We start from the raw sequence: 25,438 nt of genomic DNA, 5'->3' as shown, positions 1-25,438 counted from the left end.
ACTCTTAGATGCAGTAGAATATGATCTGTGCAGTCACAAACAGTGGTTGCTTGTCACATAAGCATATGATCTTCATTTGACGGGAGTTCAGTGATACTCGCCTTCACTGCACCCCCTCTGCGGCCCTCTGACTCTTCGACCATGTGCACACCCAGGCCCGCTATCACAGGCATGTATCCTTCCTGGGAAACTTGTCTTCACTGCCATTGTGTGCAGATTCCTCCTCCTCCAGCCCTTTAGCTCTTTCACCAATCAACTTCCCAGCCCTTTTACTTTACACCCTCTCCCCTCCCGGTTTTCCGTATCACCTGCCCCCTTGTACTACTTCCTCCCCTCCCCCCCACCTGCTCCCCTTCCATTCCAGTTCCGAAGACGGGTCTTGACCCAAAACATCGACTGATTACTCATTTCCATAAATGCTGCCTGGCCCACTGAGTTCCTCCAGCATGCTGAGCTCGTCGACTTCATTAACTTTGCCTCCAACTTTCACCCTGCCCTCAAGTTTACCTGGTCCATTTCTGACACCTCCCTTCCCTTTCTTGATCTTTCTCTCTCCATCTCTGGAGACAGCTTATCTACTGACATCTACTATAAGCCTACCGACTCTCACACCTACCTGGACTATTCCTCTTCCCACCCTGTCTCTTGCAAAAATGCCAACCCCTTCTCACAATTCCTCCGTCTCCACCACATCTGTTCTCAGGATGAGGCCTTTCATTCCAGGACGAAGGGGATGTCTTCCTTTTTTAACCAAAGGGGCTTCCCTTCTTCCACCATCAACTCTGCTCTCAAAGACATCTCTCCCACTTCCTGCACATCTGCCCTTACGCCATCCACTCACCACCCCACTCGGGATAGGGTTTCCCTTGTCCTCACCTACCACCCCACCAGCCTCTGGACCCAACGTATAATTCTCTGTAACTTCCGCCACCTCCAATGGGATCCCATTACCAAGCACATCTTTCCCTCCTCCCCTCTTTCTGCTTTCCACAGGGATTGCTCCCTACACGACTCCCTTGTCCACTCGTCCCCCTCATCCTTTCCCACCAATCTCCCTCCTGGCACTCATCCTTGCAAGCGGAACAAGTGCTACACCTTACACTTCCTCCCTCACCACCATTCAGGGCCCCAGACAGTCCTTCCAGGTGAGGTGACGCTTCACCTGTGAGTCGGCTGGTGTGGTATACTGTGTCCGGTGCTCCTGGTGCGGCCTTTTAAATATTGGTGAGACCCGACACAGACTGGGAGACTGTATCGCTGAACACCTATGCTCTGTCTGCCAGAGAAAGCAGGATCTCCCAGTGGCCACACATTTTAATTCCACATCCCATTCCCATTCTGATATGTCTATCCATGGCCTCCTCTACTGTCAAGATGAAGCCACACTCAGGTTGGAGGAACAACACTTTATATACCGGCTGGGTAGCCCCCAACCTGATGGCATGAACATTGACTTCTCTAACTTCCGTTAATGCCCCCCTCCCCTTCTTACCTTATCCCTGATTTATTTATTCCCCCCTTTTTTTTCTCTCTCTCTGCCCATCACTCTGCCTTTTCTCCATCTCTCTCTCTGGTGCTCCCCTCTCCTTTTCCTTCTCCAGCTCTGTATCCCTTTTGCCAATCACCTTTCCAGCTCTTAGCTTCATCTCTCCCTCTCCGGTCTTCTCCTGTCATTTCACATTTCCCCCTCCCCCTCCTACTTTCAAATCTCTTACTATTTTTTCTTTCAGTTAGTCCTGACGAAGGGTCTCGGCCTGAAACATTGTCAGTGCTTCTCCCTATAGATGCTGCCTGGCCTACTGTGTTCCACCAGCATTTTGTGTGTGTTATTTCATTAAGTTCAACTGTTGTTTCTTTGTCCCCCATTACTACCTCACTACCTCCCATTACTACTTCACTAGCGTCATTTTCCAGTGGTCCAATATCAACTCTCACCTCCCTTTTACTCTTTATATAACTAAAAATTTTCTGTTACCCTTCTTTATAGTATCGATTAGTCTGCCCTCATACTCCATCTTTGCCCTTCTTATCGCTTTTTTAGTTGCCTTTTGTTTAATTTTAAAAGCTTCATAATCATCCAATTTCCCAGTCACTTTTGCTACTTCATATGCCCTCTCTTTGGCTTTTATGCAGTCCTTACCTTCCTTTATCAGCCACTGTTGCCTACCCCTGCCATCTGAGAACTTCTTCCTCTGTGGGATATATCTGTTCTATGCCTTGTGAACTATTCGTGGACACGTCAGCCATCTCTGCTCTGCCATCATCCCCGCCAGTATCCTCCTCCAATCCACCTGGACAAGTTCCTCTATCGTGTCTCTGTAATTCCCTTTATTCCACTGTGAAATGGATACATGTGAATTATACATCTCCCTCTCAAATTGCAGTATAAATTCAATCATATTATGGTCACTGCCTCCTAAGGGTTCCCTTACATTAAGCTCCCTAATAAGATCTGGGTTATTACACAACACCCAATCTAAGATCGCCTTTTCCCCGAGTAGGCTGAAGCACAAACTGCTTTAAAAAGCCATCTCGTAGGTATTCAACAAATTCCCTCTCGTTGATCTGACACCAACCTGATTTTCCCAATCCCCTTGCAGATTGAAGTCACCCATTACAATTGTATCATTACCCCTATTCCATGCCTTTTCCAGCTCCCTTTGCAATCTCAACCCCACATCTTGGCTGCTATTTGAAGACCTCTATATGATTCCCATAATGGTTTCTTTTTACCCTTGTAGTTTCTTAACTCCACCCACAATGATTCTACATTCTCTGACCTTATGTCACCTCTTTCTAAAGATGTAATTCCATCTCTTACCAATAGAGCCACACGACCACCTATGCCTTCCTGCCTGTCCTTTCGATACAAAGTGTATCCTTTGATGTTAAGCTCCCAACTATGGCCTTCTTTCAGACATTACTCAGACATGCTCACAACATCATACTGACCAATCTCTAATTGCGCCAGAAGTTTGTCCACCTTTTTCCAAATGCCACACGCATTTAAATATAGCACCTTCACTCCTGCATTTTTCGTCCTTTTGGATTTTCCTTCTGTGGTACAATTTAACTCTTTTGTTCTATCTGCATTTGTACCCAGTCATTGGCTTGTCCTTCCTTACATTCACGTTACATCCATCATCTACTTGTAAACCTGGTGCCTCATCCTCAGCTCTATCATACTGGTTCCCTCGGATTCAAGTGCAACCCATCCCTTTTGTACAGGTCTCTCAGAAGAGGTCCCAATTATCCAGAAATCTGAATCTCTGCCCCCGGTCCAATTCTTCAGCCACACATTTATCTGCCACTTCATTCTTTTCCTATCCTCACTGTCACATGGCACAGGCAGCAATTCCAAGTCAACATGTGATTACTATAGAAAATGTGGCATGGGACAAAAGATATAAGGTAACACAAGGGGTAGATATTGAGGGTGAAGATTCTCCATTGAGTCAAATAAAACCCCCCACCTCCTTCAGATGGCCAAGTCTCAATATTCAAACTGGCCGCAGATCAGGGCTTCTTGCTCTGGTGAGATCAATGCACAGAAGCTCCAGTTGGGGGCTGCTGATGACGGCAACTGAATTTTCATTACATTCAGCTGCCATCTGAACTGGGATGAGAGAGAGTGGTGATTTTACATCTAAATATAATGTTACAGAAGATTTATTTTAAATCACTAATGTGAGTCACTCACTCTTTGTTTTATTGGTTGGTCTATACAGGCCGTCCCCGGGTTACGTACGAGTTCCGTTCCTGAGTCCGTCTTTAAGTTGGATTTGTACATAAGTCGGAACAAGTACATCCGGTATTATTTAGTGTCAGTTGGTCAAACGTTTGTCTTAGTATATAGTATATATTTTACCTTTCTATGCATATAAAACACTTAAGAAACATATGTATACCAATAATTAAACCACTGTGTTGCTTAGTAATAATTGTAGCTTTCATCGGGGCAGGGCCTTTCACATACATGCTCCATTATTCTCACTTTATCCGTTATCCTTTAAAATTGCTCCGATCATTGACCAACTGTAGCCTAACGCTTTTCCAATGACCGATGGCGTTTCATCTCTTTCCAAATGCTTTATTCTTTCCACTTTATTTTCAATCACGATCACTTCCCATCAATGGAACAGAAACACTGCGGGTGGCGGGTCCCGAGCTCCGCTGGCTCCCAAGGTCTGCTGCGTCCTAAGGACCACCGCCCTGAGACATGGGACAAGTGGGGGCTGTGCTGGGTTTGGGTATTTGATACTCCGCAATATTCCGCCTGGGAATTTAAACAGGAGGTCGCAGTGTTTTTTTTTATGAGGTCGAGTTGTGAGCTCGACATCAACCTGGCATGGATGGTATGAGAGTCACTGGATCGACATCAACCCGGCATGGGAGCGGTCTGTCACTGGATCGAACCCCCGTTCTCCAGCCCGGCGCTGATCTCCCTGCACCACCAGCCGACTGGAACTGGGGTGGGGGGTGGTGGTCAGGGTGAATCTTACTAAAAAAAAATTTAAGCCAAAGACTCAACACAATGTCAACGACAATGACTTAAAATGGCGGACGGCGTTGCAATCTGACTTAAAATGGCGGACGGCATTCTCCTTCCTCGGTTCGTAAGTACAAGTTGTCCATAAGTTGGATGTTCGTAACTTGGGGACTACCTGTATTCCGGAACTTTTTACTTAAAAGCACTCTGGGAGAACAATATCTTCACCCAATAGGCCTCAATGATTGAAGAAGGTAGTTCTTCATTACGTACACAGAGGAGATCCAGAGAGGGACATTTAATGCTGGCTTGATTGTGACAATGTGTGGCCGATAAAAAAAATGTACAAACACAAGAAATTCTGCAGAAGCTGAAAATCTAGAGCAACACGCAAGATGCTGAAGAATCTTAGAAGGTCAGACAGTATTTATGGAGAGTAAGAAACAACCAGTATTTCTAGCCGAGAAGAAAACTTATGAAGATTTACAAAATGTGTGGAGAAGAGTTTGCAGGACCATTTAGATCTGACTCACATTACATGTATGACATTAACCATTTCTCTCTTGCCAAAAGCACAGCAGTGATGAGTTTGACTGTTGCCTGCAGATGGACCTACCTGCTGATGAAGGGTCGAATGTTCTCTCCGTTCACTGGGGCCATGCTCATTGGCATTGGCTGAGGTGTTGAGAGCCAGTAGGAGTAGTCATTCCTTGAGGCGAAATTACACACGTTATTGACGTTACAGAACATAAATGGCATCGTGCTGAAGCGCCGCAGACAGCTCCCAGCCGTTCCTGGAGAAGAAAGGACAAAAATCAATCCATAGAAAAATATGGCAGAAGATAAAGACATTTGTGCCATTACACTGGTCCCAGTTCATAAAAAGAGTTCCAAGTATTCTATTTGCATGCTTATTTATTTCCCATTCTCCAACAATATGTTTTACTTTTAGTATTTATCCAATTTCCATTTGACATTTACCACACAATAGACTCAGCCAGTAAATTCCAGATCACAATAACCATTTCAGTAAATGCATATTCCTGCATATTGTCTCTGGAACTTTTGCCATTCCTCTGTAGATTCTGTGGACTCTCCATATTTCTTATTACCTTGATAAAACAGCCAAAATTAATTAAAACCCCCTGCCCATCCCAGATATTCTCTGCTCTCCCCTCTCCTATCGAACAGAAGAAACAAAAGCCTGAAAATGAGTAGCACCAGGCTCAAGGACAGCTTCAATCTAACTCTTGAATGGACCTCTTGTGTGTTAAGATGGACTCTTCACCTCGCCATCTACCTCGTTGTGATCTTGCACTTTATTGCATTTCTCCTGTAGCTGTTACACTTTATTCTACATTGTTATTGTTTTACCTGGTAATAATTCAAATCTGATCTCAATGAACTGTATGCAAGACAAGTTTTTCACTGTATCTTGGTATCTGTGACAATAAAAATGAAAAAAATGCCAACCGATAAATAAATCCAACCTATGTTATTTGTCTAATGACCTTGATAAGAGTTCTGAATGGACAAATCAATTCTGAAGAAATACACAACATCAGTTTGGTTGTTTACTATGCACTTGCCAGACTCAAGTTTATTGAGAGATCCGCTCCACTTCTACATTAAAGATTAGTTTTATTTGTCACAAGTACATTGGCACATCAATGCATACAGTGAAACGTGTAATACGTGTCAACAGCCAATACAGTCCCAGGATATGCTGGGTGGCAGCCCACAAATGTTGCCACACACCCCACCACCCGCAGATTTTTGGAATGTGGGAGGAAACCAGAGCACCCAGAGGAAACCCATGCAGTCATAAGGAGAGCACACAGACTCCATAGAGTCAGCTGTATGAATTGAACCCCAATGTCTGATCGCTGGCACTGTAAATTGTCATGCTAATCCTTTATGTTACTGTACTGCCTTCCTGTCCAACAGTTTGCTTCTATGACCATTTACACTTACATGTTGTGTTCCAGTTTTGATTAGACCCCATCTTGTGAAGGACCTTGGCTACGTTAAATTGATTATATATGTATATTATGAAAGAAACAGAGTCATTGTGTCATAGGAAAGTACAGCACAGAAACAGGCCCTTTGGCCCATCTAGTCTATGCTAAAACTAGCCAAACTGCCTACTCCACCAGGACCATAGTCCTCCATATCCCTACCATCCATGTACTTAACCAAACCGATTAAACATTGAAAATGAGCTCGCATGCAGCACTTGTGCTGGGAGCTCATCTCACACTCGCCTGATCACTGAGTGAAGAAGTTTCCCCTCATGTTCCCCTTAAACTTTTCACCTTTCTCTGTTAACCCATGATCTCTGGTTGTAGTCCCACCCAACCTCGGTGGAAAAAGACTGCTTGCATTTACCCACCCTATAGCCCTCATGATTTTGTATACCTCTATCAAATCCCCTCTCAATCTTCTATGTTCTAAGGAATAAAGTCTTAACCTGTTCAACTTTTTCTTATAACTCAGGTGCTCTAGACTTGGCAATATCCTTGTGAATTTTCTCTGTACTCTTTCAACCTTATTTACACCTTTCCTCCAGGCAGGTGACCAAAACTACACACAATACTCCAAATTACACCTCACCAATGTCTTATACAACTTCACCATAACATTATGCAAATATATAAATGGAAGTTTAATTGGTACACTTGCCTACCAATGGTTATGTCTTTTGTAGCAATAGTAACATCAACATTGTGTAGAATTAACAAACGTCTATTCCTTGTATGTTCTTACAGTGCAGTAATGAGACAATTCTCACCTAAATCTTGTCCATGTGCTCTCTCGTTCCCTTGTACGTAGAGCAGGGAGAAGCCGTTGTAGATGACAGTCGTTCCAGGAGGGCAACGTGGCACCTCAGTTGACTGACTGTGTCGGGTAATGAGGAATCCATGAGCTGCCAAACCACCTGGAAGGCCTGGTGACCCAGGAGGACCATCAGGGCCAGGAGGCCCAGGGTAACCTCTGTCACCTGTTGAAGACCATATTCATATGGGATAAGCAGCAGAATAAAATTATTGGCACACATTTGCTAAAATTGACAAGCAATATCTGTGAATGCTGGAAATGGATACCAACATATCTTTGACAGCGGTACTGCCTTGTTCGGAGTTTGAGGACATTTAGTATGCTACCAAAGAATCTTGCTAACTTCTACATTGGGGAGGATTCTGACTGGGTGCATCACCTTCCGGTATGGAGGACAATGCAAGAGACTGTAGAAGATAATAGACTCAGCCAGTTCCATCACTTGCACAACCTTCATCACCACGTAAGTGATGCCTCAAGAAGATGGCAACTATCATTAAGGGCCCTCATCATCCGAGGCATGCCCTCTTCTCATTACTACCATCAGGAAGGAGGTAAGAAGACTCACACTCAACGTTTTAGGAACAGTTTTTTCTCCTACACCCACCCCCACCAACAATCATCAGATTTTTGTACGGTTCATGAACCCAAGAAAACTATTCCTTTTTGGCGTTTTTGCATTTTTTAATATTTATAGTAATATTTTTTTACTTTACCATGGCTGCAAAACAAATCACAGCGTATAAGACAATGATAATAAACCTGATTCTGATGTGGAAATAAAAGAGATGATAAAGATTTTTCATCTGCTGTACACCCACTTCTGTATTACCTTTTAATAAATTCAATGGAAAGGAACTTGGGATGTGGTAGGGGTGGAGGGCGGTCTGCAGCTGATATACTGTACGATATAAGAGCGACAATCCACTAATGATCCTTTTCAAACTTTACTGAAGTTGAAACACAGTCCAATAGGTGTTATGTTCATGCTTCAGCCTACATATTACTGAGATTTTATACACTTCCATAATATCAACATGCCTATTGCCTTAGTAGGAAAATGTACAAAGGCTTGGGATTGGCTCACAATAAACACCATACTGTGCAAAAGTCTTAGGGGCACGTGCGCACGTACACACACGCACGCGCACGCCCGCGCACACACACACACACACACACACACACACACACACACACACACACACAGAGTTGGGAGTAACGGATGTTTGGAATAGCAAGGGTAGAGCACCAAGGGCAGGTGGCAGAGGAAGAATGCCAGGGGTGTGGGTTGTCTGGGTGTAGACACACCCAGCCCTGAGACACCAGGCAAGGTTATTTGATTCCAAACAATTGGTTTATTGATCATTACAGAATGTCTCTCTGGTGCTTCCTGCTCCCTCCCCTCTCCCTTACCCTCTTCCCACATGCAGTACACAATAGAAATCCATATCAGAATCAGGTTCATCATCAATCACATTTGTGTTTTTTTTGTGGTAGCAGCATAGTACTGTAAATGTAAGTGTCTTTCCTTTGGATTGAACTCAGCTGTTTGAATGGCTCTGGGTACCATTAGAGGTCGATGTCATGGAGGGTGGAACACAACCTGGTGATGCCACTTTCAACTTTAGGGACTTCCAGCCATAAGAACACAAACTAGCATCGCCACGTTCAATTCCAGTGGTTTTAATCCTTAAGAAATAAAAGCAGGAGTAGGCTACCTGGCCCTCTGAGCCTGCTTTACGCTTTATCAAGTTCACGCATAATCTGGCTCAGTATCATTTTGCAGCACCATATCCCTCGATTCCCTTATCAACCAGTCTCTTATCAGAGAGTTGTAAACTCTGCCAGCTCCACCACTGGCACCAGCCTCCCCAGCATCGTGGACATCTTCAAAAGGTGATACCTCAGAAAGGCAGCATCCATCGTTAAGGACCCCTCCTCACCCAGGATGTGTTCACTTCTCAATACTACCAACAGGAAGGAAGTACAGCAGCCTGAAGCTACATACTCAACATTTTAAAAACACCTTCTTTCCCTGCACCATCAGATTTCTGAATGGACAGTGAACCAACCCATGAACACTACCTCACTATCTTTGCTCTGTTTTTGAACTACTTTTTAAATTTAAAATTGTAATATATACTTCCTAATGTAATTTATAGTATTTTTATATATTGTATTTATCTGCTGCTGAAAAACAACAAATTTGTTGGCTATGTCAGTGGTATTAAACCTGATTCTGATTTTTTTTTTGAATGAATTCAGTGACTGAGCTGCCAAGACCTTCTGTGGTGCAGAATTCCAAAGGTTCAACACCATCTGTATCAACAGATTTTTTTTCTCATCTAAGTTCTAAAATGTCCTTATTTTAAAACAGCATCTTCCTGATCCTAGGCAGCTCAGTTAGTGGAAACATCCTCCATGCATCTACTGCTAACCTCCTTACAAAGTTTGAAAGTTTTGATGAGCTTTCCTCTCGTTATCCCAAACTTTATAGATTATTATCCTGTTCCATTGACTCCCTCCTCATACAGTAAACCTGCCATCCCTGGAAGCAGGTGTTGCTGCACTCCTTCAATGGCAGGTACATCTAGAGATAAAGATGAGCTTTATGTGTCGTGTGCATTGTAACATACAGTGAAATGCATCCTTTGCATCAAATCAGATCAGTGAAGGTCATGCTGGGCAACCCACAAGAGTCTCCACATTACCGGCGCCAGTGTAACATGCCCACGACTCATTAACCACCTTTGGAATGTGGAAGAAAACCAGAGTACTCTGAAGAAACCCGTGAGGTCACTGGGAGAACGTACAAACTTCTCACAGACAGCAGTGGGAATTGAACCCCCATGTGTGACTACCACACTATCATGTAGCCTCTTTTTGAAGGTAAAGATGAATCACTATACACATGACACCGGATGCACTCTCATGAAGGCAATTTCAATTAGAATCCCTTATTCCTGTGATCAAATCCTCTGTTTATAAAGGCTAACATACCATTTGCAAACCCCACCACACACCTCCAATGCCTGCTACTCCTGCACCTTGGCCACTAGAACACACAGATCCTAATGTACCAAGTTGTGCATGGCTTGATCATCATGGGGACAAGATAATTCAAATGATTAAATCACTTGTTGACTCTGCCCTGGATAGTACAGAAAGAATGTCTGTTCTGTGAATGTAATCTGGTAAGAATTAATTCTTAATAACCACTGGTGGACAGGGCAAAAGATTTTAAGGAAAAGTGGGCCGCAGTAGTACACCAGATGGAACCAATGTCGGGGTCCTGTACTCACTATTTTTGCAATGTTTCATTAACACACAATATTCTGGAGTGGAACCAAGGAACAAAGGAAAGGAGGTGGGAACCAAAGGGAGCTGATAGGCTGGTCATGAGGGCAGCTGAGGAGAAAGGGCGAGAGGGAATGGGAAAAGGGACACGATGTGGGAGGATTCAAAGGGGTGGTGTGGAGGAAGAGATGAATGTAAGTTAGAGAAATTGACGTTCGTTCCATCAGGGTGGAGGCTACCCAGACGGAATATGCTTGCTCCTCCACCTGAGTTTGGTCTTATTGTAGCAGTAGCTTTGTTTAGCTTTCACATTTTGGAAAAATATTGGGGGGGGGGATAAAAATTGAGCAGTATCCTAAATGCTCATACATCTCAAATAGCAAATATCACCATGCCATTGGCAATGGAAAGGGATAGGGCAGCATCCTTAGCTCTGGATTGGAAATTCCTTAAAATTAATGTTAATACATAAGAATCTTGCTGCAAGCTAATAATGAGTAACAACTACGCTTCCTACTCTTACCTGATTCACCTGAAGGGCCTGGACTTCCTTTTGGCCCAATTGGTCCGTTAAATCCAGGAAGTCCATCCTGCCCTGGGTCTCCAGGGGGTCCCAAAGGGCCTGGGAGAGAGAAGCATTTTTACAAAATCATTCAAATTTTACAAATGCTGGAAGCAGTTAGAAATCTTTGGAAAGAAAAGCAGAGTTTACATTTCAGGCCAAAAACTTCACAAAAGTGAGCCAATTGTGACAAAATTGTTTCTTGACCTGAAACATCAGCAGTTTCTGTTTGATGCCTGAGTATTTGCTGAGTACTTTTCTTTTTATCCCCTGATTTCTAGCATCTGCATTATTTCAAATTTCATTCTCTAATTCTGTAACAGAAGAGCAATAATTGGGACATGGATTCCCAGATTCCGAGTGTGCAAATTTAGTCTTTTATATTCACATTCAGGGCTACTGTATAAGTTATTGTTGTCTTACCTGGAGGTCCTGGTGAGCCAGCTATGCCTGGTGCTCCTTTAAGACCAGATGAGCCCGGTTGTCCTGGTAAACCCGGTTCTCCTTTCAAAGGTGGCAGTGATAGAAATGGTCCAGGTGGACCACGTGGACCTGCATAACAAAGGTCATGGGTTAAAATGGGAAAGACAGAGAAACTAGCATTTCTTCCTTCTTGTATTTGCACAGTTTATTATCTTGCACACTGGTTGAATGCGCAGTTGGTGTGGTCTCTCATTGATTTTAGGATGTACTTATTGACTGCCAGCAAGAAAACGAATCTCAGGGTTGTATATGGGGAAATACTTGTACTTTGATAATAAATTTACTTTGAACTTTCAACTTTGTCAGGATACAGAGGCTAAGCAAATCTAAAGATTGACAAGGCAGATAAAACCTACCTGGTTCACCAGGCAGTCCTGTTTCACCTGGAGACCCCTTAAGACCTGGAGGTCCAGGAGATCCTTTTGCCCCTGTGAAACAAGTGAGAACTTGGATGAAGCCACATCTTTCACCAAAATCCAATACTTAACTAATGAGCCATTCGCATCTACAACCGCACATTGCACTGAGAGTCAAACAGAGAAAATGGAGCAGATCCCACTGAAGTGGCGGACCTCATGTTGTACTGCCGGTCTCACAGTTGACTCAAAGGATGTGCTTAACATATTAAGCCAAATGTCAACTGAGTTGTCTCAAGGTCGGACCCACACTTGCATGGTGAGCAAGCAAGGTTCGCAGGTTCATTTGAGAGAGATCTAGCCCAATGATTACCAGATGGCAAACTGATCTTCATACTTAAGATGATTGCTTCTCATCTTGTATCTTTTGTAAAGACACACACAGAAAGTTCAGCCAACATTGAATTCAAATGGTTAATATTGTTAGCATTTCTAGCAGATATAGTAAGATTCAGTATGAGCAGGTTTACCTCTGACTATGAATTTAACATGATCTACCATTAGCTTATTAATGACAAAGCGGGCTTGAGTGGTCAAATAACTATGCCTGCTTCTTATTTGTATGTTCATATGAATGTTTCAGCTCTGAAAGGCACATTAATATCTCTGCTGGTACTTCCATGCAGTGTTTAGAAAGGGGCTTGCAGTATCGAAAATGCAGTGCTTCAAATGAAAAGTAAAACTCAGAATGTGGCGGCTTTGCAAGAGTTTTCCCCGATATCTTGTTCACAGAGTCACGGGGAGGATGTGCTTTCTTCTTACAGACAGCTGGGCCAGTAATAGCGCTATGCTGACTTTGCCACCCACGAGAGCTGTGCATGGGAGTCCCTCAGAAGAGTCTTCAACTGACTGTCCATTTCCTTCCACAGATACTACCTGACCTGCAGAGCTTCTCCAGCTCTTTGTGATTTCCTCCACATACCAGTATCTACAGTCTCTGGTGCCTAGGCTGATTGTGTTTAGCATTTTAGATCAAAATTCCTCAGCACTGTGCATGAAGAAGTTGTGCAACACCACAGAATTTTTAAGCTGCTTTATCTTAAAGAACAGTTGAACTGGATTCCAGCAGGTAGGAAGCCATACTATTCCAGAAAAAAATATGGTGCCTTCTTTCTTACCTGGGAATCCTGGAGGACCTGGAAAACCTGGGTCTCCTTTTGGTCCATTGAAGCCCGGTGGTCCTGGGTTACCCTGAAGAGATGCAAAATGAACTATTAAGATGCTCAGGTAAAGCTCTTACCAAATGATTGGATTGCAGGAATTGGATACTACCATGTATTTGGGCACATGGATGAAAGAAAAATGAAACAAAAAATATGGACAATTATCGGCTATGTAGGACAGAAGTGTTAGTTTGATTGTGAAGTAGGTTAAAACATCAGCACAACATTATGGGGCAAAGGGCCTGAACTGTGCTGTAGTGTTTTATTTAATTGTAAAGAAGATTCTTGGTTCTTTACCGATAATAGCTGTGTTCAGAGTCACTCAGATTTGGGAAAAGGCCTTCAAACAAGCTACCGACCCCTCTAACTTACACAAGAATCCCCAAAAGGTCTCCAAAACTGTATCAAAAAGCAAATGAGTGAAGAATCTAAAATCTAAAATAACAATAGAAAATGCTGTAAAGACTCAGCAAGGTTAGGCAGTGTTTCTGCAAGAGAAACAGAGACAATGTTTTAGTTTAATGAATTTCCACAGGTTCCAGTGAAAGATGAAAGACTTTAATTCAGTGTCTCCACAGATGTTGCCTGACCTGTTACATATTATTAGCATTTTCTCTTTGTATTTTTTAAACTCATTGGCTACTTTATTAGGTATGGCCTGCTTATTACTGAAATATACCTAATCAACCAAACATGTGGCAGCAACTCAGTGCATAAAAGCATGCAGATATGGTCATAAGGTTCTGTTGTTCAGACAACATTGATTAAAATGGGAAGAAATGTAATTGAAGTGACTTTGACTGTGGAATGATTGTTGGTGCCAAACAGGGTGGTCTGAGTATCTCAGAAACCGCTGATCTCCTGGGATTTTCAAATACAACAGTCTCTAGAGTTTACAGAGAATAGTGCAAGAAACAAAAAAAAAATGTCCATTGAGTGGCAGTTCTGTGGGCAAAAATGCATTTTTAATGACAGGGGTCTGAGGAGAATGGCCAGACTGGTTCAAGCTGACAAGAAGGTGACAGTAACTCAAATGACCACACATTACAACAGTGCTGTGCAGAAAAGCATCTCTGAATGCACAACACACCATATTTTGAAGTGGATGGGCTACAGCAGCAGAAAGTCACACCAGACTTTATTTCTGTACCTAATGAAGTTCCACTAACAGTGAGATAAAAAAAGTGCATATTGTGGGTTCTAAAATTGATAATACTTTGTGCCACTTTACAAATGAAAATAATATCAGGTGCCACAAATGGGATTTATGAGCTGCTGCTGGTTTTAGTTGCACAGCTTGGCACCACTTCCTACACTGCTAAAACTCACTGACTTAATTCCATATATCATATATCAAATACCATAATTCCATAAAATACTGCATTTAGAAGTACAGAATCTGTGGAATAGTTTAAATCTGAATATTTGTACTTCACCAAAAATAATCTGGAAACAATTCCTTCAATGGAAAGATGGTAAACCACCTTAGCACTCATTCACTAATTTCTCCAGACCATTTGACGAAGAATAGGACACAGATCATTGTTTAAATGACGAGAAACCACAAAATGATGCAGTACAATGGGATCTGGATATTGTTTTGCGTGAGATGCAGTAAAGTAGCAAGCAAGCATATCAGGTAATTAAAAGTCAAAATATGGGTTGGTATTCTGCAACAGGGTTCCCAGGTCTCTTTGCACCTCTGAATTCTGAATTTCTCATTGAGAATATGGAGTTGAGTTGACAATCATATCAGCTATGATCTTATTTTATGGCAGAGCAGATTTGAGGGGCCAGCAAGTTTGAACTTGCTTCTAATTTGTAGGTTTGATATACCCAAAATACCTGCTGTCACAGAATATGTTCAGCTTAGGGAGACTTTTGGGTTACAAGGGAGCTGAGGACTATATGTCTCAGGGAGGAACTGGAGTTAAAAGAATATTGTACCAACCATGATATAATCATATAACCATATAACAATTACAGCACAGTAACAGGCCATCTCGGCCCTTCTAGTCCGTGCTGAACACTTACTCTCACCTAGTCCCACCGACCTGCACTCAGCCCATTACCCTCCATTCCTTTCCTGTCCATGTACCGATCCAATTTTTAAAAAAATGACAACATCGAACCTGCCTCTACCACTTCTACTGGAAGCTCGTTCAACACAGCTACCACTCTCTGAGTAAAGAAGTTCTCCCTCATGTTACCCCTAAACTTTTGCCCCCTAACTCTCAACTCACGTCCTTTCCAACTCGCAATGGAAAAAGCCTATCTACGTCAACTCTATCTATCCCCCTCATAATTTTAAATACCTCTATCAAGTCCCCCATCAACCTTCTACGCTCCAAGGAATAAAGACCTAACTTGTTCAACCTTTCTCTGTAACTTAGGTGCTGAAACTCAGAAAACATTCTAGTAAATCTCCTCTGTACTCTCTCTATTTTGTTGACATCTTTCCTAAAGTTCGGTGACCAGAACTGTACACAATACTCCAAATTTGGCCTCACCAATGCCTTGTACAATTTTAACATTACATCCCAACTCCTATACTCAATGCTCTGATTTATAAGGGCCAGCATACCAAAAGCTTTCTTCACCACCCTATCCACATGAGATTCCACCTTCAGGGGAACTGTGCACCATTATTTCTAGATCACTCTGTTCTACTGCATCCCTCAATGCCCTACCATTTACCATTGATCTCAGTGAGCAGGTGATGAGATGGTTCCATTTTCTATGTGTAATTGAATCTTATTCATTCGCTTCAGTTTTATTTCATATTTCATTCTCTGCTCATCAGCATTATTTGCTTTGTTAATTCTCAGGGACTGTAGGTGAAGGCCAAAGAAAGATTTATGGATTGGACTGTCATTTAAATTGGCCCCATTCAATTCAATTTTTTTTGTTCTCACCCATTCTTTCTTTTGCAGATTGGTGGGCTGGGGGTTTGGGTGATCTGTTAGTTTTTGTGTGAGGGAGGGGTTGAGAGTGTTTGGGGTTTGCGAATTATTATTTCTTTTTCTTTTCTTGCGGGGGGGGGGGTGATTGTTGTCCTTCTTTTAATTACCTGAAGAGTTTTCTGTATTCTATAGCTATCTGGAGAAGACAAATTTCAGAATTGTATTCTACATACATAGTTTGATAATAAAATGAACCACTGACCCTTTGAATTGTCATGATTTTTAACATACACCAAAGACTGTAGAACCTTTACTCACTGGTCTTCCTGGTAATCCACTTTCTCCTTTAGGTCCGGGATATCCTGGAGCCCCTGAAAGACCAGGGTCCCCCTTTTCCCCTTTGATGTTCCCTGCCCCTTTCAAACCTGGACTACCAGGTTGACCTGGTGGGCCTATAAGAGATTAACATGTCATTAGTATTTTCTGGGTTGGAGCAAAGGAAATTAAGTTTACCACTGGCCACAAAATGGAAAATATACTTGCATGATTATAACAGCAGCTATTGTATATCATTCTTAAAAGTTGGACCCAAGGTAAACAAATCAATGTACAGACTATATTATATCAAAAATCATGTTTATCTCACCAGAAATATAAATTATTTGTCTAGAATCATAGAACAATAGAGCACAGATAGAGGCCCTTCAGCCCAATGCATCCATGTTGACCACAGTGCTCACCCAGCTAGTCCTAATCTCCTGCGTTTGATCAATACTCCCCTAAGCCCTGTCCCTCCATGTACCTATACCAGTGCTTCATAAATGCCTCAATGTAACTTTGCTGCACGTTTTAAACATGGAACAACATTAGCCACCTTCCAGTCATTGAAAAATGTAATGGTGACTAAAGATGAGGCAAATACCTCTGAAAGGGCCTCTGCAATTTCCTCTCTAGCCTCTCAGTAGGTTCAAAGATGCAGTCAATTTGTCTCTAGGAATTTATTCACCTTAATGCACTGTAAGGCTTAAATTCTCCCTCCTGGTAATATGAATGTCCTTCAAAATTTTTCTACTTGTTTCCTTTATCACCGCAATAAACATTGAGGAGAAATATTTGTTAAAACTCAGATCAACTTCCTGTGGCTTGAGACATAGGTGGTTTTGTCGATCTTGAGGGGATGAACTAACACCCAATCTACTCGAAATTACATCTATTTTTTTCAAAATTTCTCCCATGGTGGTTGAAAGAAAAGTGTTTTTGCTGGTGGCAATTGCATCAGAGCCCCCAATTATATTGCATTACAGACAGTGCATAGAAAGTGTTGAGATTTGTATCTGATCTGTTGTTACCTGACGTGCATTTTCCAAGAGGGAAGTATGGAGATGAATTGGAATTCTTGGTGGTGTTTAATATCCAATGTCCAGGGCTGCTAAGGCCAGTAGAATTTGCCCAGCAAGCTTCCCTGGAAACTTCATCCAGTCTATCAAATAGTGCCCTATAGTCATAGTCCCACAAAATAACTTCCTTTCAAATATCTATTTTTATCTGAATCTGCTTCTACCTTTTTTCTCCAGTAGTAGTAGTACGAGGGAGCTTGGAAGGAGGTACACACATATATATTTGTGCAGTACTGTGCACAAATCTTAGGCACATATATATATATAGCTAAGATGCCTCAGAATTTTGCGTAACACGGTAGCAATTTTATGTATTGCACGGCACTGCTGCCATTAAAAAAAGTCATGACATATGTGAGTGGTGATAAACCTGATTCTGATATGGGTCTTTATTGCAGACTGAGAGTGGGAAGGGGGCAGGGAGAGGAGTATCATGGTTGGGGAAAGGGAAAGGGAGGAGGGAGGGAGCAGGAAGCACCAGAGAGACATTCTGTAATGATCAACAAACCTGTTGTTTGGAATCAAATGATTTTTTGCCTTGTGTCTCAGGGCTGGGTATGTCTGCACACGGACAACCCCCACCCCTGGCACTCCTTCTCTGCCACCTGTCCCTCACCTCTCCTGTGGCACTCCACCCTCACTATTCACAACATCCTTTGTTTCTACTATATTTCGGAGTTGAAGGTCGTTAGGAAGATGTCTGGATGAGGAAAAACTGGCGGGAAAGGATGTACTAAATCGAAGTCCTGTTCTTCGCGGGCTGGCTTGGTTGGTCGAATCCATCGGTTTTTGCGAAGGGTAATTATGCTGAGCGTATTGGTGCGGGTGCTCCTGTCTACTTCGCGGCAATGTTGGGAGTATTTAATGGCTGAGATCTTGGAACTGGCTGGCAATGCAGCTCGCGACAACAAAAAGACCAGGATCATTCCCCGCCATCTCCACCTCGCCATTCGCAATGACGAAGTACTGAATAAGTAGCTGGGTGGGGTTACTATTGCCCAGGGTGGCGTCCTACCAAACATCCAAGCTGTCCTGTTGCCCAAGAAAACTGGCCACCCCAGTAAAGTCTATGCTTAGGAGTCTATGCAAAGGAGACTTGAAACTTGAAATATATATGGTTCATGGGGAGGACATACAAATTCTTACAGACGACACCGGAACTGAACTCTGAACTCCAGGATGCCCCGAGCTGTAACAGTGACATGCTGCCACTATGTTACCACGTCCAGTTTTACGTGTAGTTTTTCATCAACTATATTATATTTCCTTGTTCTATTGTGAATGCCTGCAGGAAAATAAATCTCGAGGTAGTATCTGGTGACATATACGCACTTTGATCATAAATCTACTTTTGAACTTTTTTGATCATCATGTCTTTTTATAAAACAACCTCCTTGTCTGATCATTAACCCATCACCTGATGTACTACCTCAGCTCAAGGAGTCAAAACATGAAGTGAAAATAGGCAACACAGCTCTTGAGGTTGATTCTCTGTTTGATAGGCTGCAAATACCTCAGTATGTTGCCCATATTCTTGACATCCTTAGTATCAAACACTATCAATATTTGTCTTTAATTGTGAGCAGCCACTGTCTTCAAGGATTCATAATTTTGAGCCAAAGAACCTCCCATCTCTGTCCAAAATCATTGATTCTTTACTCTAAGAACATGCCCTTTGGTTTTATCTTTAAGGATCTCCATCACCCAGGATATGGCCTCTTCTCATCATGGAGGAGATACAAGAACCTGAAGATACTCAACTTTTTAGGAACAGTTCTTCCTCTCTGCCATCAGATGTTTGAACAGTCCATAAATCCATGAAAACTGCTTCACTATTTTGCCCTTTTTTGTATTACTTAGTTCTTTTTATATATTTCTTAATGTATAGTATATTTTACGTATTGCACTGTACTGCTGCCTCAAAACAAATTTTGCAAAACTTCAGTCATAATAAACCTGATTCTGATCGAGTTTTCACGGTTTTCTTAGTATCATCTTCATTATGTGCCACGTCGTATGATGTGGGCGATCACAGTCTTTCCGGTACCATGATTGTTCTTGGTAAATTTTTCTACGGATGTGGCTTGCCATTGTTTTCTTCTGGGCAGTGTCTTTACAAGATGGGCAACCCCAGCCAACATCAATACACCTCAAGAGGTTGCCTGCCCGGTGTCAGTGGTCACATAACCATGACTTGTGTATGCACTGGCTACTCATACGGCCATCCATCACCTGCTTCATTTGACCCTGATTGAGGGGGTGGGGTTTAAGCTGTTGCTACACCTCGCCCAAAGGTGACCTGCAGACTTGCGAACGGAAGGAGCGTCTTACACCAACTTTGGTAGAGATATATCTCTACCCCACCACCCAATTTCTTAGTATGAACCTATTTAAACACAGGAATTTCTTTTTTGTGATCCTAAAAAGATGCAAGTAGTAAGGTAATTTCCCTCAAGTGACAGAAAATAATAGATGTAGAATGATTGCTAAAGTATAGGACAGTAAGTATGCCCATTTCTACAAAGAAGTACCTTACCCATAGTCAGATCTTTGAGGGAGCTAGGTGCATGTGGTATTGTGGGATAGGATGATAGTGTGGAATGGTGAAAATCTTCAAGGAGTAGTGCTTCAGAAAGTGGGTGTCCATCATCAAAGACCCCTTTCATCTAGGACATGCCTTCTTCTCATTGTTACTGTCAGGAAGGAGGTACAGAAGCCTGAAGGCACACACTCGGTGATTCAGGAACAGCTTCTTCCCCTTTGCTATCTGATTTCTAAATGGACATAACTTCACCACATTTGGTATTTCTGTTTTTGAACTATTCACACTCACACTGTAATTCATTTTTTTCTAATTTATCATGTATTGCATTGTATTGCTGCTGCAAAGTCAACAGATTTCACAACATATGCCAAGGAAATTAAACCTGATTCTAATTCAGAAATAGATGGCCCCTTTCTTCACATAGTTTGAACAGAACTAAAGAAACTTATTTTACAAAGTTAAACTTTCTGACAACATCAAAGCACTGGTCTTTTCTTTGAAGGACAAATACTGTACAGGTATTCTGTTGAAAGAAATTGAGATAAGGTTTAATACAAGGTCCAATATGTAAAATTGAATGTTCTAAAAAAGCAGTATACTCATCTGATGATAGCTTTAACCCTTCAAGCCTGCGAGAATGACACTAAGACTTTGACATGCCCAGCGATCTGAAATCAATCTCTGATTTCAATTGAATCTGGAACATCCCACTGCAGTTGCTTAATGGCTCAAAGCATTTCTTCATTTGTATTAAAATTATATATATTTTAATTTCAATTATATATTTTAATTGGCAAAATATGATTGACAAGACTGTCAAACCACCAATTAAATAACAGTCTTTTTTAATAATAAAGCTTTTAGTTTATAACTCACAGTAGTGCTGCAAAGTTTACACATTTAATCCCATCAACCCAACAAAATAACAACAGCATGCCAAGCAATAATTGCTTGTAGTATTACCTAACCTTGGGGACCTGGAAAGGGTCAAAGTTCAGTGAGATCCAGTTTCATTGTTAAGATTGGTCAGTCATATCATACAATATATGGCCAGAAGGCAGGGAAATAGGGTTGAAATAGAAAAATAAATCATCCACAATCGAATGGCGGAATAGACTCTAAGGGCTAAATGGATTAATACTGCTCCTATCTATTATTTATATTATTTATTGAGATGCATCATGGAATAGGCCCTTCCTGCTCTTCGAACCGTGCCACCCAGTAACCCCCAATTTAATCCTAGCCTAATCATGGGTCAGCTTACAATGACAAGTTAACCTACCAACGGCTGCTTCTTTGGATTGTGGGAGGAAACCTAAGCAGCTACGGAGAGAATGTACAAACTCCTTACAGACAATGGTGGGAATTGAACCCAGGTCACCTGTACTGTACTGTACTATAAAGTATAGTCTTATGGAGTGTATTTTTTAAATTTATACATTTACGGGAAGTGCGCGTCACCAGCTAAGCCAGCATTTATTGCCCATTCCTAGTTGCCCTTCAGAAGGTGGTGATGAGCTGTCTTCTTGAACCACTTCGGTCCCTGAGGTGTTTTTAAATATCCCAGCTCCAATATGACCCATAGCTAAGTTTTTATTTGGGGTTATTGGTTGAGGTCAAGGTGGCACGCTCCACTCTGAGTCAGAGCTGAAATGAAACACTAGGCTATATTTTAGTATCAATCTTAGCTGCACTGAAGGAAAAGCCCTACTTTGCACAAGATTAAACCAAGATCTGATTTCCCTCTCAGCTGGGCATAAAAGATTATCCAGCACTATGCTGAAAGGTAAAGGCTGTCCTCCATAACTTTGCCAATAATAATAAATTTGCAATGGTTGGAAAAGCTACAAATTTGCCACATTACTTTTCAGAATCAGAATCACACGTTTAATATCCCTGGCATATGTTACTGAACCTACATGGGAGTGTGCTATCTTAGATCTGGTCCTGTGCAATGATAAAGGTAAAAATAGTGATCTTGTAGTTCGGGATCCTCTTGGAAAGAGTGATCACAGTATGATTTTCTCATACAAATGGCGGGTACAATAGTTTGATCTAAAACCAGTGTATTATGCTGGCTAGTGTTGATTGGGAACACAGGCTATATGGTGGGATGCTTGAGGAACCGTGGAAGACTGTCAAAGAGATTTTTCACGCTGCTCAAATTAAGTATATTCCAGTTAAAAGCAAGGATCGTAAGGGTGGATAGAGCCAGCCTTGGATAACTAAGGAAATAGAAGAAGGCATCAAACTAAAAGCCTGTGCATACAAAGTTGCCATGAGCAGTGGGACACTGGAAGATTGGGAAAACTTTAAAAAGCAACAAAGAACCACAAAGCGAACAATAAAGAAAGGGAAGACAGATTATGAAAATAAACCAGCACAAAATATAAAAATAGATAGTAGAAGTTTTTACAATTATATAAAGTGGAAAAGGGTGGCCAGTGAATGTAGGTCCCTTGGAGTAAGAGAAGGGGGAATGGCAGAGGCTTTGAATGACCACTTGGTGTCAGTCTTCATGGTGGAGGACATGTCAAACATGCTAAAGAGAGATGTTATGGATGTGATGGGAGGTGAGGACCTTGATACAATAGCTATCACTAAAGAGGTAGTGCTGAGCAAACATGTGGGCCTGAAGGTAGATAAGTCCCCTGGTCCTGATGGAATGCATCCCAGGGTACTAAAAGAAATGGCAGAAGTTATAGTGGACTCCGGGCAGGTCCCAGCAGATTGGAAGACAGCAAATGTCACGCCACTGTTCCGAAAAGAATGTAGACAAAATGCAGGTAACTATAGGCCAGTCAGTTTCACATCTGTAGTTGGGAAAATGCTTGAATCTATCATTAAAGAAGAAATAGCAAGTTATCTGGAAAGAAATGGATTCATCAGGCAGACACAGCATGGATTTAGCAAAGGCAGATCCTGTTTGACAACTTACTGGAGTTCTTTGAGGATATAATGAGCTCATTGGATAGAGGGGAGCAGATAGATGTTATTTACTTGGATTTCCAGAAGGCGTTTGATAATGTATCACATAAAAGACTTATCTATAAGGATGCATAGAGTTGGGGGTGATGTATAAGTATGAATAGAGGATTGGCTAACTAATACAAAGCAGAGAGTTGAGATACATGGGTGTACTTTGGTTGGCAATCAGTGGTGAGTGGTGTGTCACAGGGGTTAGTGCTGGGACCACAACTGTTCACAATATACATGAACAATCTGGAAGAGGGGACTGGGTGTAGTGTATCTAAGTTTGCTGATGATACTAAATTGAGTGGAAAATCAAACTGTGCAGAAGATACAAAGAGTCTGCAGGGAGATATAGACAGGTTAAGTGAGTGGGCAAGGTCTGGTAGATGGATACAATGTTGGTAAATGTGAGGTCATCCACTTTGGAAGGGAAGATGGAAGAGCAGATTATTATTTAAATGGTAAAAAATTGCAGCATGCTGCTGTGCAGAGGGACTTGGGAGTGCTTGTGCATGAATCACAAAAGATTGGTTTGCAGGCACAGTAGGCTATCAAGAAGGCAAATGGAATGCTGGCCTTCATTGCTAGAGGGATTGAACTTAAGAGCAGGGAGGTTATGTTTCAATCGTACAGGGTACTGGTGAGGCTGCACCTGGAGTACTGTGTGCAGTTCTGGTCTCCTTACTTGAGGAAGGATATACTGGCTTTGGAGGCGGTACAGAAGAGGTTCACCAGGTTGATTCCAGGAGAGGGGGTGAGACTATTAGGAACGATTGAGTCGTCTGGGACTGTACTCATGGGAATTCAGAAGAATGAGAGGAGATCTTATGGAAACATATAAAATTAAGAAAGGCATAGATAAGATAAAGGTAGGAAAGTTGTTTCCACTGGTAGGTGAGACTAGAACTAAGGGACATAGCCTCAAGATTCGAGGGAGTAGATTTAGAATGGAGATGAGGAGGGATTGCTTTTCCCACAGAGTGGTGAATCTGTGGAATTTTCTTCCCAATGGAACAGTGGAGGCTACCTCAGTAAACATATTTAGGACAAGGCTGGATAGACTTTTGCATAGTTGGGGAATTAAGGGATATGGGTGAAGATGACTCCATGGCCAGATCAGCCATGATTCTATTGAATGGTGGAGCAAGCTTGATGGGCTATTTGGCCTACTCCTGCTGCTAGTTATTATGTATGTTCATATATCATGAAATATGCTGTTTTGCAGCTGCAGTACATTGCAATATATAATAATAATAATGTTATAATTAAATAAATACATTTAATAACTTAAATAGTGTAAAAAGAGAGGGAGAAATAGTGACATAGTGTATATGGGTTCAATGTCCATTCAGAGATCTGATGGTGGTGGGGAAGAAGCTGTTTTTGTAATACTGAGTGTGTGTTTTCAGGCTCCTGTACCTCTTCCTAAATAGTACCAATGAGAAGAGGGCTTGCCCTGCGTGATGTGGGTCCTTGATGATGGATTCTGCCTTTTTGAGGCATCACCTTTTGAAGATGTCCTCGATGCTGACATTGAGTGCAAGGTTTGTTGTTGTTGTGACACCACTCAACCAGTTGATTGCTCTCACTCCTGTACACCTCCTCGTCACCATCTGAAGCTCTGCCACAATAGCTGTACCATTGGCAAATTTATAAATGGCATTTGAGCTGTGCTTCGACACACAGTTGAGAGTGTAGAGAGTAGAGCAGTGGGCTAAGCACTTGTCCTTGAAGTGGGCTAAAGCTGACTGTAGGTGAGGAGGAGACATTAATTCCAATCTGCACAGACCTCTGCCATAATCATTTTGAGATCCAATTTCTTAAAACCACGAGCACTCATTAAGCTACAAATCCTGCAGTAAGTCCTTCAGTCACATGAACCAAGGCAGTGAACCATAAAGTTTCAACTTATCATTATCTGGTATTCAAACAATTGTTGATGACTTTGCCCTCAACTAACTGAGTGTAATTGGAAATTTGCTGCAGTAACTCAGCAGCTTGAGCAGCATCTGCTGTGGGGCAGGGGGTGTGGTAGGTGGGGGAAGGAATTTGTGATGTTTCAGGTCAACAATTCCATTGTCCCCCAAACAGACACTGCTTGACATACTGAGATCCTTCAGGAGAGAGTTTGTTTCTCCAGAGTCCAGCATTCATAGTGTCTTAAGTTTCCACGAGTCTCAGTAAAATGCTATCACGCTTTCATAGTTATATCAATAAGAATCAGACCTAATGTAGGGATTTTCATTTCCTGGGAATCTGCCATGTATGAAAGTCAGTGCAAAATGCATAAAATTCTGGAGGAACTCAGCACTTTCACCCTCTCTCTCACTGATGAAGATTTTATTCCCTGGACCAACAGCTTTGGTAACTAA

General features: G+C 42.0%; 1 protein-coding gene and 1 long non-coding RNA gene across 6 annotated transcripts in view; one reads left to right on the top strand and one right to left on the bottom strand.

Annotated features, from left to right (window-relative positions):
- The window catches only part of col4a5 (collagen, type IV, alpha 5 (Alport syndrome)), a 276,446-nt gene that overhangs the window by 12,585 nt on the left and 238,423 nt on the right, over positions 1-25,438 (bottom strand). For all 3 annotated transcript variants that reach the window (XM_059976825.1, XM_059976826.1, XM_059976827.1), the window contains 7 exons: positions 16,470-16,603; positions 13,204-13,276; positions 12,026-12,097; positions 11,610-11,738; positions 11,148-11,246; positions 7,281-7,490; positions 5,106-5,283 (listed from right to left, as the gene is read on the bottom strand). In XM_059976825.1, coding sequence (XP_059832808.1) covers positions 5,106-5,283; positions 7,281-7,490; positions 11,148-11,246; positions 11,610-11,738; positions 12,026-12,097; positions 13,204-13,276; positions 16,470-16,603 — 895 coding nt within the window. The remainder of the gene's footprint in view (positions 1-5,105; positions 5,284-7,280; positions 7,491-11,147; positions 11,247-11,609; positions 11,739-12,025; positions 12,098-13,203; positions 13,277-16,469; positions 16,604-25,438) is intronic.
- LOC132397972 (uncharacterized) overlaps positions 1-25,438 on the top strand; it is an 85,782-nt gene that overhangs the window by 11,674 nt on the left and 48,670 nt on the right. The window contains exon 3 of one of the 3 annotated variants that reach the window (XR_009513497.1): positions 3,729-3,747. The exons of the other annotated variants lie outside the window; for them this stretch is intronic. This is a non-coding gene — a long non-coding RNA (uncharacterized LOC132397972). Of the gene's footprint in view, positions 1-3,728; positions 3,748-25,438 lie in introns of those variants that run through there. 3 annotated transcript variants of the gene reach the window in all.

Source organism: Hypanus sabinus, chromosome 8 (genome assembly GCF_030144855.1).
Source record: "Hypanus sabinus isolate sHypSab1 chromosome 8, sHypSab1.hap1, whole genome shotgun sequence".
Classification (NCBI taxonomy): domain Eukaryota; kingdom Metazoa; phylum Chordata; class Chondrichthyes; order Myliobatiformes; family Dasyatidae; genus Hypanus; species Hypanus sabinus.
This window is presented reverse-complemented; position numbering and strand designations above follow the sequence as displayed.